Source organism: Podarcis muralis, chromosome 3, assembly GCF_964188315.1.
Source record: "Podarcis muralis chromosome 3, rPodMur119.hap1.1, whole genome shotgun sequence".
Classification (NCBI taxonomy): domain Eukaryota; kingdom Metazoa; phylum Chordata; class Lepidosauria; order Squamata; family Lacertidae; genus Podarcis; species Podarcis muralis.
This window is the reverse complement of record NC_135657.1, coordinates 44070623-44090598: the sequence shown is the minus strand read 5'-3', so window position 1 is coordinate 44090598 and position 19976 is coordinate 44070623. Positions and strand designations below refer to the sequence as shown.

At 42.1% G+C, this 19976-nt stretch overlaps 1 protein-coding gene across 6 annotated transcripts in view; it reads right to left on the bottom strand.

Annotated features, from left to right (window-relative positions):
* Positions 1 to 19976, bottom strand: part of RGS7 (regulator of G protein signaling 7) — a 125941-nt gene that overhangs the window by 47822 nt on the left and 58143 nt on the right. For all 6 annotated transcript variants that reach the window (XM_077925748.1, XM_028724109.2, XM_028724111.2 and 3 more), the window contains exon 3: positions 19170 to 19266. In XM_077925748.1, coding sequence (XP_077781874.1) covers positions 19170 to 19266 — 97 coding nt within the window. The remainder of the gene's footprint in view (positions 1 to 19169; positions 19267 to 19976) is intronic.

The window sequence follows — 19976 nt, the reverse complement described above, 5'->3', positions numbered from 1 at the left end:
CTTCTCCTTCAGTATCTATCCTATTGTGCTCCAACTCCATTGTGCTTAGCTGACTAAGACTTCCAGCCTAGTGCAAACAATTTGCATGCATAAGTCTGTTTCAATGTGTGGGGTGGCCTTTCTGTTTCAAGGTACAAGAGTACCTTAACAGCTAAAGTACAATAAGTCTCCTCAGCTTCAAGTCCCCTCAATGGGGCTCTTCACTAACAACATGGTTGACATACTTATTAAACAAAGCACCTGTTGTTTTCCTGTCTCTGAAACACTGCAATGCTCTGCAAGAGGTCAGTGGGACAATGGATGAAGTTTTTGCATAGCAAATTTGCTTAAATTAGCCAATTTTCATGCTACATAAAATGAACTTGAGCCAGTTTCCTTGTTTACTCACTATCTGGAAAGCAGCCTGAATGACTTTTTATCAGCCTGTTTACATGCAAATATTAATATGAACAAAGAAGCAAGGTTAGCCAAGATGATTTCATACTTGCAAGACTTTTCTGTGAAAGAAGAACATGTCATCCATCTATCCGTGTTATTATAGTTTGACAGCTAATCAGACTTTCTGTACAAGCTGGTGTCCCATTCTACATTTCCTGCTCCCACACACCTACAATTAGAATATTACATTTGCCACAGTTACCCATTTATATCATTAGGTTAAATAAGAACCAGATTAAATAAGTTGTGAGAATTGTCATTCATGTTCTCATTAATGTGTGAACTGTTCTATGTGGATCTCTATTTAACATCAGACTGCTGCTGACATAACCTTAGAGTAAGACTTACGAAACCTGCAACTGACCTGACCTGGAAATCTATGAATCTAAAAATCTGGGAAGTTGGTTGCAGCCACTAGGATTGTTGCAGTGTTACCTCTGATGAACAGATGTTAGTTTGTAGCAAAACCTTGTTTTGGTCTCATATTCATTCATGTGAATGCACTAACCAAGACTATCTATCATCTGAAATTTGTTATGCCGGATTTCGAAAGTGCCACCTAAAAGAGCAAACCCTGTCACTATAAACCTGATGGCCCTAAACTGTAAGAACATGCTGTCTTTCCGACACCAAGCACTATGATCCTTGAGAACAAATTCTAAAAAAATATATGAGCATCTCTGATAATTAAGGTTATATTTGTACTGTAGTGTCACCCTAGTCACTTCTTGCACTAGTTTCCCTCAGCTGTTTGTCAATCCCCATACAACCGTAACCATTTGGGACCATATATTAACATATTACTGTTGCTATAAGAAGGTTGCTATTACTGTTAGGAATGTAGGAAGCTACTTTATCCTGAGTTAGACAGTTGGTCTATCCAGGTCAGTATTGTATCTACACAGACTGACTGACTGGTTCTCAAAGGTTTCAGACAGGACACTCCCCCAGACCTTCCAGGAGATGTCAAATCTTGTACCTAAGACCTTCTTCATTCAAAGCATGTGCTATACCATTGAGCTAAGGTCCCGTCCCATTGTTAAATGTTTATTATTAACTATGGTAGTAATCAAAATGCCTTCAGGGCAACTTGTCCTTCACCATCCATTATAATGCTGCAGTGATTATTTGGCAATAACACCAAACGACAAAGACAGTGGTGCCAACTCATCCAAGCAACACTAGATAGCATTTTGGTCAGCTCACAATATCATAAGTTACAAGAATATACTGTAAACTTGAACTATTATGGTCGAAACAACATCCCAACATTCCACCTTAATCCTGTGTCCCTAAATGTAATTACCCGGAAGACAATTTCTTTAAAGCCTTGCTGGGCTAACCCCCAAGTAACAAAAGAAATGAATTAAGACTGTGGCACAAAATTCCTTTTAATAATATGGTGTTATTGCTGTTTTTTGACATTGCAAACTGATCTGGGTATATTATTGCAGCAATGCTTACAACAGCTCTGTAAGGTAGACCTGTATTTTTATCCCCAGGTGGCAGGTGGGGAAAAGAGGCTGAGAGGATACTGGCTTGGTTAATACCATCTTGTGAGTTTGTGGCTGAGGGATGATTTGAGAAAACAAAAGTGACAAGCCCCAAGGCACAAATCATAATAAATCCTTACTGATTACATGACACATTTCAAGGCTATTTGGCTATTCCCCAGTGAAATCTAGAATACTGTAGCAAAGCATCTTCTTAATAACAGTTTGCTTCCCTGATTAAGGTTTGAAACACATTGAATAAGTGTTCAGGTTTTATTAAATACATTTAAATGGCACCTTTCTCCTTCAGCAGTTGAAGTGAGATAAAACTCAAAAAGTGCCTAACAATGCAATCTGACACATTCCTACACAGCAGTATGACCCACTGAGTTCAATAGTTCTGACTCCCATGTAAGTGTGTACAGGACTTACTCTGAAAAACCATTGGAAGACTTCAGAAAGTTTGATATTTCTGATATATTTAAAGGATTATCAGTGGCACTTGTAATTTTCTGACTCAGAACTGTGCATTTTCTTATCTTCCACATGATGTAAAGGCCACCCCTGGATATCTAGTGGAATATACTGGACATTTAGCATTCTATTTCCATCCCCATATTATTTTCAGGGGGGGGAATCAGTTTGCAATTCTGTTAACTCAAAAAATCATGGGAGTTTTCCATTATAATTTCATGCTTTTTACTGCAGTGTAAAAAGCAGTGTTGGAAGTCAGTACAGAAGTGCTAGCATTATAACTAGGAAAACTTACTCAATAAACCTCATGTCCAACTGCAGCCCTGGTTAGTCCCTTATACAAGACTTCATGCATCTGACGAAGTGGACACTGGCATACAATAGCACATGCCAGAATACATTTTTTAGTCTTGAAGATGCCCGAAAGCTTTGTTGTTTTTGTGCTTCAACAGACTGATATGGAATTTTCTTCTCATTCTGAGACCTTAGCTTAGCTTATTTTGACCCTTCTGAATTTTATAATGTTACTCTCAACAGGGCAGTCGAGAGAATCTGAGAATGTTCTTTCTGTAGCTTTTGTTAACAGAATCTTCTGAAGTTCCTCTATTTTTAGAGATGTAGTTCAAGATATTTTTGTCACGGTACAGCAAATGTCTGAGCGGAGGGCAAACTCCATGCACTCTGTACTCCACTCTGTACTTTCCTGGCTGAACCTCCTTTCTCCTCTGTGCTACGTGATTATTTAAACCTCCACAAAGTGAGCTTGCCCTGTCACTACAGCAGTTTTATATCTGTCAATTTTTCATTCCAGAAACACAAAAAGAGAGAGCCACAGACTCCATGCTATGAGGAGATGTTGGTGCTCCTGACACTGAGATTTACCCAATTGGTGTTGACCTGTGACAGGGCCTTTTCAGTGGTGGTTCCCCATTTTTGGAGTGCCTTCCCTGGTGGGGTGTGTCTGTCTCCATCATTATTAACTTTCAAGATGATTTTGAAAATGTTTCTGTTTACCCAGGCTGAAGGATACTATCCCTGGCAACACTCAGATTACTAGATGGAAGAATATTTTTAATTCTTGTGGAGGAGCACAAGAGCGCCACTCTTCCCTCACAGTTTATCACTGGATGATGTGGTCTATCTACTATTCAGCTCTCTCTTCCTTTAGGATTGCAGTCTAATTGTTTATTTATTGAATGTGCAGTTTGTGTTATATAGTATTAATAGGTTAGTTGTTATTAGGCCATTATTTGTATCTTTTACAAGATGGTCATTTGCTCGCATCTATTTTTAGACATGCTACCTTTTAGTTTATTGTCCCCCATGGAATATGTACTTGGAAGACATCAGATGAAAACATGTTAGGTCACATCTGAGCTGTTGTGCAACTCTTATACATCTAGCTACTACAGATAGACCAAGATGAGTGTGAGTAATGGCTAAGAATAAGACAATGGTTATTTATTGTCTGGAAAGAGCTACAGAAAAGCAGACCTGAATTTCATTTCACAACACATTTGATGTAAACTTGGCTTGTTTTCTCTTTCTGCCACACATTTTGCTGTGTAATTAAGCTAATCACAGTTTATATTAGTTTCCAGGCTTAATAATCTATTGCACATATTTTTAAATATATCCATTTGCAAGATTCCTCAAGACCATTTGAAAACCTGTTTGCTTGTAAAGGTTAAGGGAAATGTTTGATAAAGCATTTGAGATTTTATTCTTAGCAATCTTGCACTCAAGCATAGATGTTTAAAGGGCAAAATTGTGACATAAGAAGAGCTTGTGCAGTACTGACGACAATGGGCCTGGCATACGCACATAGGATTGATTTTGGCTACATGCTTGCTTTTTGTTTTTCCTTTTTGAGTGGGTTAGTTCATTTACACTGTTCTGAGCAAAACTTACTAATAGTAAGCCATACTTACTAGGGATGGGGGAGGAAATCAATTTAGTTTGCATTTAAAGGTGAACCTAACTCGCACTTTTCAGAATGATACGCGAACCGAAACACACTCATCCTTTGAAATTCACGCTTCTCTTAATTTTTCAATGCAATTCTCCAGCCAAAGAAAAATGCCTATGCTAAGGTAAAGCGTGCATTCATTGAAAATAGTACCAAAACAACATTATATTAAGGGAAATTGCTTTGCAAATAAATGTATGCATATTAGGAACGAATTCATACAAAAATGTGTTTCTTAGCAGAAATTCACAATAAATCACTGGTGAATTTTCATGAGGACTTAAAAAGAAAAGAAAAATCAAACTGATGTGGAAATGTGAAGAACTTAAGATTGGGAAAATGAGAAACAGAGTGAGGATATCTCTAATAATTACCCAAGGTGCTGGAAATCTTGGAATGAGCACCAGCAGCAGCTGTGGTTTGGTCCAGGGTTTTCCCCAGTTCTCACTACTACCAGGGCAGAACTGGACACATGGCAGCAAGTATAGGATTCTCAGACCTATATTTGTCACTAATGAGGAAGTAGTGGTTGAGGAATTTGCAATGAAGAAAGAATGGACCATAAGAGCACTTTACGCCTTCCATCCCATTTCCCCCAGCCATTCCCCACTCCCAACTCCTGCTGTCATGCATGTTCTGAGGCAAAATTGGATAGGGGTTGCAAAGCAGAAATGATAGACAGGGGAAGGGTCAAGCACTCCAGCCCACTAATTCTTCCCTGAAAATGCCCCTCCCCTTGGTGCTTTGAACACTGGTAGCAATCATGATGGTGGAGATCCAATATACACCACCAGTGCGCTGAGTATTTGCAATCCAGTTTGCCTGATTTCTTTATCAGCGACAAAGGACGAGACTAGTGGGTCATCTAATATGCATGTCCATTTATGGTAGTTGTTTGCCCAAAGAAAATGGATATGCCCTCGTATGCTGATCTGTTTTTTGTTTGTTTTGCAATGTCAGATTCGATGGTAGATCGTTGACTGGCCACAAATGCTGATCTGTAACCTTCTCTTAAGTCCTAATGGTGACACTATATTATTCCCCAGGGTTAGCATATTAATCAGTCTTTTCCCCCTTTGAGCATCGAATAATAAAATGCTTTCTAAGATTTGACAAAGGTCCTTATAGTTAAAGCTATGCTTTTCCCAGTAGTGATGTATGGAAGTGAGAGCTGGACCATAAAGAAGGCTGATCACCGAAGAATTTATGCTTTTGAATTATGGTGCTGGAGGAGACTCTTGAGAGTCCCATGGACTGCAAGATCATCAAACCTATCCATTCTTAAGGAAATCAGCCCTGAGTGCTCACTGGAAGGACAGATCGTGAAGCTGAGGCTCCAATACTTTGGCCACCTCATGAGAAGAGAGGACTCTCTGGAAAAGACTCTGATGTTGGGAAAGATGGAGGGCAGAAGAAGAAGGATGACAGAGGACGAGATGGTTGGACAGTGTTTTCGAAGCTACAAACGAGTCTGACCAAGCTGTGGGAGGCAGTGGAAGACAGGAGTGCCTGGCGTGCTCTAGTCGATGGGGTCATGAAGAGTCGGACAGGACTAAACAACAACAAAAAAGATTTGATGCACAGAATTAAAGTGATGATTAACCTGGTATATTTTTAGACCTTCCATAAATTCCCCTCTGACACACTAAGGTGTTGTGACAGTCTGGAAAGTTCTGGGCTAGAGACTGTTGGCTGTAGACCTGGTTCTTGCATATTGCACCCAGTGGCGGATTAAAGGTAAGTGCAATATGCAAGAATTGGGGGGCCCTGCAGCTGATGGCCCACCAAATTATTAGCATACATCACTGAGAGGATACATTTGAAACGTGACTAAAAATGATGAATTGCTATTGTTGTAGTCCAGTATTTAGTATTCTAGCATTGTAATGTGCTGTTGCCACACTTCATTTCTACTACACCATGAATGAAGTTAGTGGAGGCCTGGTCCATTTGGGTGGGGGTCACCAAGCCAGTACCTGGGAAGTCCAGCTTGGGCAAGATCTAGCCTCCATACACAATGTACCTTCAAAGCACATCAAAGCACTGTTTGTGAGCTGTGTAGGCTAGTTGCTGTCAAAGACGGAATGCAGGATCAGACAAGCACAGCAAAGGGTTATTAGATTTTTATAGTTATCCTAGATATTCATAGTTCTGGTCCTATTTTACATTGAAAGATAATGCCTCAAAACCTACATTGTACACAGGCGAGAGAGCAGACATGCATCTGACAGCAGCCCCCACTTTACCAGGGTGGTCTATCCAGTTAAAACTGGAGCATATGACACCTTGTTGTTTGATTTCTCAGTGCAATCCATTTTCTTCATTGGTTGGTCACCAAATTCACATAGCTAATACTTCCCCAACCTGTTTTGTCTGTGAGTGTACAATGGAGGTCAGCGACAAAATGGAAAGGCAAAAGGGGGGGAGCGTTCCCGTTCCAAGACATTTTGTTCTGTTCTGCTGCACCTTGAATTGTTCTGCCAATCCTGGGCAATGTTGTTTAAACAATCCTGTTGCTATGGCAGATTGAAGAGCATAGGAGTCAAGCAGCTATTCCTTGTCCTCCGTTGTACTAGGCACAATCACACGAAATTGCAGGAGCCTGGAAATTACCATCTGCGTGCATTTCACTGTTTGTAAGTTTGGCTGGCATTAATAATACTTCTATCTCCAGGGCCTAAGTGCACAGTCACATCAAGACTGATAATTTTTTCAACCTAATTACCACCAAGAGATTAATTTCTCACAACACTTGATTGAAATATAACAATTTAAAGTTTGATAACTAGGCTTAACTAATCCGGTGATCTATTTGCTCGTGATTTCTTATAACAGCAAGGAATTATTTGCACATCATTTATGTATCATTGATAGTCACTGTTATAAAACATAGGGCCATGTCTCCAAAATGAAGCATCCCAGTTGAAGTGCTTAACATTTCAGGGCTATCAATTTATATTCAGGCAAAGAGTCTGGCTCTTCAAGTGTGACCTTCACACAGCACTCCTTACTGCTAGGGTGGATTCTAGCTCCCTTCAGCCTGAGCTGTCACGACTCCTGGTCAGGGATGGTAAATGATGTAATCTAGTAACAGCTGGAGGGTTGTAGATTAGCCATCCCTGCTTTACTGTATTGGGGGTGCTTTACATCAAGTATATAATTAAGAATGGTTATTCCAATTCACAGCTTGTGGTGAGCCCTGCTGAGAGCTATATGGAAAAATATATCATGCCAAACAAAAATTTGGAGCAAGTGGTATGGAAGTATAAGGCAGTTCCTGCAAGCTTCCACTGTCATTAGAAGCTTTAGGCCCCTTGGCTCCAAGCCAGGCGTACAGAACTTGTGACCTACCAAGCTCCAGACATCTATGATGGCCCATCAACAACTCTTGTTTTTTGCAGTTTGCTGGGGACCAGAAAAAAGTGCAGCTATCATGTAGCTCACCAACATGGTTGGTGCATGCAGCTTCCTGAATCACAAGTTCTGTAGGCCAGCTTTATGCCTTAGCTTAAATGGTGAGGCGGATGGCTGAGTCCCTAATGACTAGCTCTCAAGCGACTACGCAAACGCAGATCATCTTGAAATTTGCACACAGAGAGGGGGCGTGAAAGAGTGCACATGGTTGATGGCAAGTAGTGGGTGGGTGGGTAGGCAGGATAAATAGATGGAACAAAATCACAGGGAACGGAATGCAAAAGTGAAAAGAATTGTGCATTACCGAACATACAAGAAGCAAAGCAGAATGATATGGGAAAGTAGAAAGAATGGGCTTAGCCGTGCTGCTGGTCTCAAGCAGCAGAACTTATGTTCCACTTCTAGACACATAAAGAATAATCCTGTGGAATGAGAAAGATTTGCTGTTTTTATTTTGCTCCCCCAGCAAGGAGTTCAGGAGAGCACCTCACCACCACCAAATAACTTATTCACACAACATTGTGAGGTAGCTTAGGCTCAGGGAAAAGATGACTAGCCAAAGGTAACCCTATCAACCAGCCTTAATTGACCTGGTGCACTCCAGCAGAATACTGGGGAAGCCCAGCCAGATGGGCGGGGTGTAACTAAATTAGTATTGTTATTACTATTATTACCTAGATAATCCTAGACAGCATCTTAAAAAGCAGAGACATCACCTTGCCAACAAAGGTCCATATAGTTAAAGCTATGGTTTTCCCAGTAGTGATGTATGGAAGTGAGAGATGGACCATAAAGAAGGCTGATCGCCAAAGAATTGATGCTTTTGAATTATGTTGTTGAAGGAGACTCTTGAGAGTCCCGTGGACTGCAAGAAGATCAAACCTATCCATTCTTAAGGAAATCAGCCCTGAGTGCTCACTGGAAGGACGGATCCTGAAGCTGAGACTCCAATACTTTGGCCACCTCATGAGAAGAGAAGACTCACTGGAAAATACCCTGATGTTGGGAAAGATGGAGGGCACAAGGAGAAGGGGACGACAGAGGACAAGATGGTTGGACAGTGTTCTTGAAGCTACCAGCATGAGTTTGACCAAACTGTGGGAGGCAGTGGAAGACAGGAGTGCCTGGTGTGCTCTGGTCCATGGGGTCACGAAGAGTCGGACACAACTAAACGACTAAACAACAACAACAACTATTATTATTATCTGCGGCTGATGTGAGTTGCAGTCCAAAACATTGGGGGTGTCCATTTAGACTGCTATAGACCAAGTAACAAAGGGTCTAGAACCTGGGTCTCTAGGGCCAAAGGCCTTCAAATATTTAAGTCTCATTCTTCATAAGACAGAGAAAAGATCAGAGCTTTTCTTGTCTCCCTTATCACCCTTGATGGGGCTACATTATTTGTTCAATTTATGAGTTCATTGACAACAGGGCTGGATTTGTCAGTTTTAATTCTCTCAATTTCTCATTTCCCCATATTAAATTCAGTTCCCCACAATCCTGCAGCAATTTATAATAACAATAATTAAATTCTTATGAATTTGCGTGTTCAGACCCAGAGACCTCCCCACTAAATAAAGACACATTTGACTCAAATTTTAGTTTTGGTTTTTGGCAGAATTTAGGCCACAACTTTATTGATTACAGAAAGTGAGTGGTTGCATAGGCTCTGGTTCAACTAGCTCCCTGCACCCTTGCAGGTAGCACTGACCCAGAGCTCTATCATAGGTCAGCCAAGGGTGAACACCTGAGGTAGGCGGAAAGCCCGGGAATGTCCACTCCCCAGATGCTCCCCTGGACTCAAGCACGGGCACAACCCCCTCTGGGGGGTTGACCAAACCAAGTTGAGTCCCTGGATTCATTTAATGGAATACCCTTCACATAGGGATGGCGAGACCGTTCTCCCATTCCTATCACCTGAACCAGTGCCTATCCGCAACCTTACAATTTGCTACGTGGCAGGCGAAACCCAAATGGCAACAGCCAATCAGCCAAGTGGGGAAAATTCCTGCCATGCCCCTATCCCAACAACAGACGACACATGACGGCATAGCAACGTCAATCGCAAAATACGCTAAATATAGGGAGAGATGGGCGGGTGTTCCGATGCATGTGCCGAAAGAGGAAGTCCTGGGTCACATGCATAGGCATATATAGGTCCCTCAATCCATTTAGGCTACACCCCATTGGCCAGATTAAACCCAGCAACGAGGGACCTACCAATCGGGTGTTGTGGCTTGTCCAATATGCCCACCCACAACACAGGAGGTCAGTCTCCAGGTTTCACCGCAACATGTGCCCTCTTTGAGGGAGGACACGCTTTAGTGCAAATTTCTCTCAAAATACACATTTTTGTATGCAGTCGGCCTTTTTGCAATACACCTTTCTGCAAAGCAATTTCCTGTCACACTTTCCTCTAATATATGCCTTTTTGCACATGTTGGTGGGCTGGAGAACTGCACTGCAAATTTCAGGGGTACATTAATTTTGAAGGATGGTGGTACTTTGGTGTTTCACAAAGTGCAGATTGGATAGATTCAGCTTTAAAGGTGCACTTAATTGATACATTTGATACATTAATTGATATTTGATACATAGTGAGTCACCAAGCAATTTAGCAGATGTATACAGAAGTGTGTATGCAGCATCTCACAAGCATATGATTGGTATGGAGGCACCAGGAGCTAACCAGAACCACGGGTTCATGGCATTTGCACCAGCCAGGCTCAGTAATAGAGCACTTGCTTTGCAAACGGTGCTGTAAAGCCATACATGCTCAGCAGAGTAATCCATCCAGTTGTAAGACATTTGTGTCCCTGTTGCCATGGTGGCAGAATCATGAGTCACCCAGCACTTAGGCAATGGGACAGCTGCAGCAGGGACCCACCTTGGGTTCGGTTGTGAACTAACATAGGTCTTGAAGGTGACTGTGCTCAACCACAATCATCATCCACTGGGGAAGGGTCATAGCTCAGTGGTAGAGTGTCTGCTCTGCATGTATAAGGTTCAATCCCCAGGTAGGGCTGGGATAAGACTCCCTGTCTGAAATCCAGGAGAACCGCTGCCAGCCATTGTAAATGAACATTGAGCTAGATGAGCAAAGGCTACTTCTTTTGCCCTGGGTTCTCATGTAACATTATTATTTTCCTAAGCACCAGGTGAAGGACCATTGTGGCTTCAAAGTAGCCCCCATGCCTGAGGTCCAACATTTCATGTTGCTTGTGGCAAAGGAGACAAATAATACTGAGCAGCAACATTGGATGGGAGGATCCAGCAGGAGCAGTCTATCTGAGTGCAGGAACTTAGAACTGCAACTGCAGTGCCCTTCAAAGACCCGCAGACCTTTTTAACTCGCACCAGGGCTGGTTATTGTGGGGCAGGGAGAAGACTCTCACCATTGGAGCCTGCCCCGGTGTTGAAATGACTGCATGCCACCAGCTCAATGTGTGAAGCACTTATCAGACTGAAACAACCTGGAACTACAGGGGCAGCATCAACAAGATGACTCAGCCAACAAGATCAGTCAGCCTTGCATACGTCATAATATAGAGAACAGATGGCTGAGAGACACAGATACCATTTACCTAGAAACATTAAATGTGCCTGTGCATCAGTGGCTGACTCACAAGGTCCTCGTGTTTTTTATTCTTCTTCTTCAGAGCACAGAGCAAGCATTAATTCATGGTGATTTTAAAGAGGAGAGATAACTTGAATAAATCTAGTTGTAGACCTATACTATTTATGGGCCAACAGCATGAAAGGTTGCAATTCAGGGGTGGAAAAGAAGATGGTTCCCCCTTCACTGCACTTGGGAATGTTCAAGAGCCAGAGACAAGGCAGGGAGAGGGAAATCAACACCATCTTTTAATGGTCAGTCTTTCTACAAACTAAAATAACAACAACAACAACATAAATGATGAGGGTCATTTAATCCAACAACATGCTTGCTTGCCTGTGTAAAATAGTAACAGAAAATGTGTGTGTGCGCGCACACATGCACATAATGATATTCTAGAACTGCACTCATGTCCATGGGAACAATCTGAGCCAAAAGGCTTCACTCAGGAAAAGGTAAAGGACCTCTGGATGGTTAAGTCCAGTCAACAGCAACTATGGGGTGTGGTGCTCATCTTGCTTTTCAGGCTGAGTAAGCCGGCATTTGTCCACAGACAGCTTTCTGGGCAGAAATTGTGATTCAAACTGCACATTTCTCAATGAAGCACGCCACAAATCATTCACATAGTCTATCTGCAGTTTTCTTCTAGTCAATGGCAGACCAGCAGGCTTCAAGATTCATTTTGTCATAGAATCCTGCCCACGGCCGTTCCTAGGTGAGCTTGAACCATCAACCTTCTGGTTAACAGGTAGACACAATGACCCATTGCGCCACTACACACTAGGGTTAATTTGCTGCTGCTACCAACAGTAAAGTGGGGCATATATCGTCTTAATGGGTACTAACAGTAGAGATGGATGTCTTCCCATCAGAATACTTTAAAAGGACATTTTTAATAAGTTACATTTAAGTCTGTGATGACAATTCTGCAAAATTGTCACAGACTTCCATTAGTTTATTTGCTCTGCCTGCTCTGCTAATGCTCCAGATGGCTCAATCCGCTGGATTGGAAAGTAATCATAAGAAATGAAGAATTGCAAACTCAAACAAAACCTTTTAATGAGATTTGGTGTGCCCACCCCAACGTGCACAATTTTCATTTGGTTTCTCTGAAAACACAGGTGACCCTTGATCTTGACTAGTTTCTGGCTTTGAAGTAAACTATTAAAGGGTCAATGCTAATTTATGTCCACTCTTTAAAAATGAAATTGGGAGAGCCAAATCATCTCTGAATGCTAACGTTGTTTAAAGGAAGGCTTTTCACTTAATGAAAGCAGTATTCAGCTATTATTAATCACAGGCCAGAAAGTCTTCCCACCAGGGACACACTGAGATTGTAGGGTGAAATCTAAACTTATCTTCTAAAAAATAGTAATTGTGTCCTGTCACAGAATCATGGAACTATAGAGATGGAAGGGACCACAAGGGTCATTAAATTCAAGCCCCTGTGGTGTAAGAGTTTTTTGCCCAATGTGGGGCTTGAGCCCACAACCCTCAGATTAAGAGCATCAAGCTCTACTGACTGAGCTATATTGCTACCTCTGTCATCACTGCTTGTTATATAGTACCAACTAAGGTAAAGGTAAAGGTACCCCTGCCCGTACGGGCCAGTCTTGACAGACTCTAGGGTTGTGCGCCCATCTCACTCAAGAGGCCGAGGGCCAGTGCTGTCCGGAGACACTTCCGGGTCACGTGGCCAGCGTGACAAAGCTGCATCTGGCAAGCCAGCACAGCACACGGAAACGCCGTTTACCTTCCCACCAGTAAGCGGTCCCTATTTATCTACTTGCACCCGGGGGTGCTTTCGAACTGCTAGGTTGGCAGGCGCTGGGACCGAGCAACGGGAGCACACCCCGCCGCGGGGATTCGAACCGCCGGCCTTTCGATCGGCAAGCCCTAGGCGCTGAGGCTTTTACCCACAGCGCCACCCGCGTCCCATAGTACCAACTAGGGTTGCCAAAAAGTAAAACACCCGCAAAGTTTAGGAAGGCCCCAGAATTGTTAAGCTCTTTTTCGGAACAAACCCAAATAATTGAGCTTTTGGGAAAACCTAACCCCAAAATAGTGATTTTAAGCTTTTTGATTGTACCCTTAGGTTGTTATGACAACAATTTATATATTACTTTGTTTAAGCGTTCAAAGCACTTCATGTACATTTACTCAGCAATCTTAGGGAGATACAAAAAATGTACTTTTCTGCAACACAAGCAAGCGAAACAAAACTTATTGTGAGATCTAAGAGTTCCAACTTGGGGGCTCAAACTGAAGAGAACAAAAGCAATGACTGTTATAAAAGGGGGGGCAAACATTTTGTGGCAAACTTTAACCAGGCCAATCAAAGCTTTGAGAGAATATTCCTCAATGGCCCTTGAATAAATATCACAGATCTGCATGAATGGATGTTGTTTGCCTTTACAAGATATAAATTACACAGCACTTGGGGGAAAATCATGCAACATATGTTTCCCATAAGCACAAGCGTAAACAGCATTCTAACATGTCACTACGGATTTACTGACATCTCTTTTTACCAGAAAGTGGTGCATGATGGATGAAGCTTACAATTCTAGTGCATAAGAAACCAAAGACTAAGCCAGAATCGGAGCATGTTACCATCTACTGAATTATATTTGTACGACAGACCACTGGAGATCTGAAACGCCACCAAATTTCTTACAATAGGTATTCCAGGTACTAAGAGGTGGCATCTCTTAGATCACAACAGCTCATGCCAAAACGTTTTAATGTTTCTGCTGCAACAGACTAATGCAACGTCCCCTCTTGAATTTACTCCCAAATCTCAGTGTTGCGTGGTGTTATTTGCCCTACCAACAAACTTGCAAATGGAATGTCAAATGACTGAATTAAACCCATGTTGACAATTGCTTGATGGTTTCCCTGTTATTGCTTCAGCTGTGACCGCAAGCGTGGGAGTGGGATCATCCAATAAGCAACTTGCTATATGCAGCTCCCCCTCAGCTTGGGGGGGGCACAGGGGGGGCATCAGGAGGGGGAGCCTGGGAAGGCCCAGTGCATGCCTGGGTCTCTCTATTCAGCCCTTCAATTAGCAAAAACAGTTTTCACAGTATAATTTCCAGAAGCGATATCCAAGGCTGTGTAGGCACAGGAGGAATGAATCTGCATTAATTGGAAATGTGACTTCATTACAGATCAATTAATCCATATTGAATATGTCTGAATCATTTAATTCAAATTTACACTCTCTAGTCTTCAAAGCCCTCAGCTGACAAATGCCCCCATTAATGGTCATTAACCCCTGTCTCATCTGTAAGAAGATCCAGGAAATTTCTCTCAACAAAAGACTGGGGTTAAATCGAATCAGAGTGCATAATTTAATTTAACAAAATGGGATCATAAACACAAATGTTTAATTAATCCAGATTGCTTTGAAGGACCAGCCACACCACAATAACTCCCCACTCACCTCCCCCTGCTTTGGTGATTTGTTTTTGCGTTGTGCTGAACTGTGAAACCTCATTTAAATTAATATATATATCTATATAAAACCCATCAGAAAAATAGATATATAAACTATTGGATTGGGTGAGGGTGAGGACCCTAGCTTGGTGGTAGACCATCTGCTTTGAAAGCAAATCCCTGGTTCAATCCCCATAAGATCCCCGCCTGATACCCTGTATTGCATGCCACCCCAATCTCTGAGTGGTGCGAGATTCCAGGGGTTCCAGGCACTTACCCAGGGACTATGTTTTCCTTTCAAAATGAGGCACAGTGGAGACTGCAGTGTCTTTATAATATATGGTTTATTTACACGTATATACAACCTGAACCTATGATGGAGGGGCTCACAGCATTCAAACCCCAAGAAGATCTTGCTTCTCCCATAGCCACAGCCTTGGATTTGAGCGGAAATCAAACAATGTGTGCTCTTATGCGCGCGCTCTCTCTCTCTCTTGGCCTTTTCCAGCCTATCACCTCCCCCTTAGGTCGCATCACAGGAAACTCTACTCTGAACTCTGGCAGGAGAAGGGGTCCCATCCATTTGTCTTTGGCACAGAGCCCCCTCTCCATAGCTTTCTTAATGGGACATCACTTTTCCTTTGTTTTTTAAATGGCTCATCACACCAGGCATTTACCTCATTAGGAGGCTAGCCTGTTATATTTTAACATTTGCTAAATCCAGGGGTTCCGTGTCTGGCACCCAGTTTAACACTCCAGGTCTTGATTAATTTCTAACACTTGCTGGATTATAGGTGTCTGGCACCCCCAAACTCATAACACCTGGAAAGTCACTGCTGGTCAAGGTACTGAATAGCTCATTGTGTTGGAGAGACCAATGGTGTGCTTTTGTATCAGGCAGCTTGCTATGCTAATTTGGATCTAGGCTTGGTCATGATTAGAGCAGATCCACCGTAATCAATGGGATGTAAAGTATCACTAAGGTCCCAATGGCACTAAACATTTAGGTGGCGCTGTGGGTTAAACCACAGAGCCTAGGACTTGCTGATCGGAAGGTCGGCGGTTTAAATCCCCGCAAAGGGGTGAGCTCCCGTTGCTCGGTCCCTGCTCCTGCCAACCTAGCAGTTCAAAAGCACGCCAGTGCAAGTAGATAAATAGGTACCACTGCGGCAGGAAGGTAAACGGCGTTTCCGTGCACTGCTCTGGTTCGCCAGAAGCGGCTGAGTCATGCTGGCCACATGACCCAGAAGCTGTACGCTGGCTGCCTTGGCCAGTAAAGCGAGATGAGCGCCGCAACCCCAGAGTCGGCACAACTGGACCTAATGGTCAGGGGTCCCTTTACCTTTACCATACCACTTTAAACAGCCATGGCTTCCCCCAAAGATCTTGGAAACTGTAGTTTAACTGTAGTGCTGAGAGTTGTTAGAAGACCCCAAGAGAGCTGCAATTCCCAGAGTTTCCTGGGAAAGGGGATTGATAATTGTTAAACCACTCTGCACCCTCAAAAACCACATTTTCTAGAATTCTTTGCCATGACTATTTAAAGTGCTGTGATGTATACTGCAGATGGGGCACAAGTCTGGATCCAGCCCATGGTGTCTAACATGCATTTAAAGAGCTTTGGAATATTTTTTTAAGCAATGCTCTACAGTACATTATCTAACAATATCAAGCATAGAAAGCTATTATACATCATTTCTTTGATTAATATATCAGGTTTCCTTCACTTATCATTAGTTCAAGCCATTCTGCCTGCAATCACAGCTCCGAAAATGAAACCTGGACTGCATAAATCAAGTGCCTCCTCTTATTACTGATATTCTAATCAGCACCAGACAAGAAGACACCTAAACTCATCAGTGTGATTATCTCTGTTGATTGTTTCATGTGATTAAGGTATTAAATGGCCGCTTTCCTGTCAGCTGCTCTCGAGAATTAAGGAATGCCAGTCCCATGGACATGTTTGCTTCACGGCCTAGATGCTAACTTTGCAATGGATATAAAGGGAAAGATCCCAAGATGAGACTACGGCCAGTCATTCATTTTAACATTAACAAGCCTCTCTAATGAGTAAATGAAGAAGTCACATCCTCAGTTTACTGATGAAGTCTGTCTAGCAGGGAAATCCTGTGGTAATTTCCATCCATTATAACCATCTTGCCAATAAATTGACAAACTAGAAATGAAACATTTTGAGATAAGTGACAGATAGGTAGCCGTGTTGGTCTTCCATAGTCAAAACAAAAAAAATTCCTTCCAGTAGCACCTTAAAGACCAACTAAGTTAGTTCTTGGTATGAGCTTTCGTGTGCATGCACGAAATTTCATGTGTATCTGAAGAAGTGTGCATGCACACGAAAGCTCAAACCAAGAACTAACTTAGTTGGTCTTTAAGGTGCTACTGGAAGGAATTTTTTTTGTTTTGAGATAAGTGAAGCAGCTTCTATCCTAGGTAGGTCGTGAAAAATGTGAAAGTGATACATTTCCCCTCATGTTTGCTACCAGCAAAATCTGGGATATGTTCCCCCAGGATCCCTGTGACTCTCCAGATGTTGATTGACAACAATGCCCATAATAATAATTTTATTATTTATACCCCACCCATTTGGCTGGGTTTCCCCAGCCACTCTGGGCAGCTCCCAACAGAATATTAAAAACACGATAAAACATCAAACATTGACTATGATGACCAACTGACCACTGACCATGCTGTTTGGAGCTGATGGGAGTTAAAAGTCCAACAACATCAGGAGAGCCCAGATTCTCCACCCCTGATCTTACTTTTTTGAGCTTGCTGTGGTATAACTATCCTACCATGAATAAACGACAAAAATCCTATAAGAAACTGAGCAAACAAAGTAGACATTTGCTTAGACATTTAGATTAACCACCTGGGCAATGAGTAGGATTGAAATTTAGGTCACCAAAACAAAGATGCAAAGTGCATTTCATCAGTAGATTCTGAATTGGCTCCAAAGTACTTAGAACTAAAGCTGGGTAGATTTGGAAATTCAACTCTAGGGTACCATTAACATCAAATGAAAACATTATTTCCATCATAGTTTCACTTTGAATAATTAGGGTTTAGTTATAAATGTATTTAGAAGAGAAGCTGTAGGCAGGATTTTTGTCAGGAATGCTAATTTAATTATCAGTCATTAAGAATTTGCGCAGGGATATCTGTACAACAGGAGAATTGTGTTTCAAGGGCATATAAACACTTTTATCAATTTTATCAATAGATATAGGATTGGAGGACTTGTCCCCAGAGGGAATCCCATCATTGGATCTAACAGCAGGCAGTTGAGGAGGCTTAATCTTAAAAGGATTATTTTCCTTCCGCCAAATATCTTGGGAGAAAATAAACATTAGTTTATTTTATCTGATTTTGCAAGTCATTTTCTTGTCAAAGCCTTAGCTCTTCCAGACACCTTGGCATCAAGGAGTGACAATTTTTATTAACTCAAATGCTTTGAGTTAAAGAGACAAAAGCAACCAAATAACGTGAATCAATTTCACTCCTCCTTCCCCTCTCAACAGTTGTTCATACCCGCACATAAAAACTCATCACTTCCCCTTCACTTCTTTGCATCCGCAAGCCTCTCTGGTCCCCCCTACTTCTCTTTCTTTAAAGCACATTACACATAAAATGTACAAGGCTTTTGCTCCTGTATTCCCAAAGACCCCGCTTCAGATGCTCAGATGTTAAGATAATGCACTACCACAGCATGCAATGTATGGGGAGCTCAATTGGGGCCTCTGCTATATATATATTGGGGGGGGGGGCTCTTGGTACAGTTTCATTTATGCTCCCAACTTCCCCAATGACAGAAGGGAAGGGTGGATAGGAGCTGAGCTTGACTCAAGTTCAAAAGCGGCGGCAGCACCCATTGCTGAAGAATATCCAGCAGCCCAGCAGGGAAAGCTTTCTTCCTCCAACTCCTTCACTTTCTGCTTTGTCTTCTCCTTATTTTTCCTGCTTGGGATCCACACCCTCCTTGGGCCTTATCTCCCAGTTTGTCAGGTGCAGACGCTCCATTAATGTCCTTAATCTGCCCACCCACATCTGGGACTCTTTGCTCTACATCAACAAGCTGTGCCTGTCCCCTGGAACTCCTGAATGGTGGCAATGCCATCTTCTCTTGATTTTATTTAATTGAATACACATAACAACGCTCACAGCTCAACAGATGGTTCCAGAATCATGGAGCTAATGACTTCCTTGCTTGCTTTGTGTTTTATCTTGGTGTTTGAGCTATCATCGTCCACATATATCTGTTACGGCCAATGCATTTCCAACAGGACATAAGGTACATTTTGAACCTTACCAGAGAAGACACTGGGAATCTTGGAAAGAAAACTTTTGACTGTACGAATGAGAATCCCGTTTTTCTCATCTTGCATACGAGCTATGACATCTTCCATCTGGGCAAAAGAGAAAGAAAGAAAACAAACAAATTGCATCACTGCAATTACCATGTGAAGAGACGTAACTGATTTTCTCAGAAAAAAAGAACCAGCACCTGAAGATTACATTTGTTTCTAATGAGATATCCGATAGGTGAAGTTTATGAAAAGTTCAGTATGATGAAATGGTGAAAAACTATACAACAAAACAAGAAATCTCTCCCACAGCTTCTACAAGAGCAAGTTTCTTTCAGTCACCCAGGGCCTTGCAGGTTCAGAGGAACAAAGGTGACACTGTCTAGTGACCATCCACTATGACTAGCTCCAGGAGCCTAGTAAGGTTTTGTGCGGGTATTTCGGTGTTCCCCACTTTTAAGATTAGTAGAGTTTTCAGAGCAGCTTGTTATCAGCATAAAGATCCACTGTCTTCACATGCAAAGTCTTGGCTATGGCTGAAGTATTCCTCTGGATAGTGGACTTTTGAGGATTAGTTCCTATCAGAGATGAATGCCCAGGTACAAAATACACAGCGGATGCGCACATGAATTATGCTTATTATCCTTCATCATCCTTAAAATACATGCACTCTATATTTTAAGGAGAATGGAATATAGCAGTTTGATACATACCTGATGTACCACTTATGTATTTTATACTAGAGTAGTCTCATCCAAGTACAAAAAGACTCACAGCAACTCACACTAAATTGGTTCTGACATAGCTCTGAA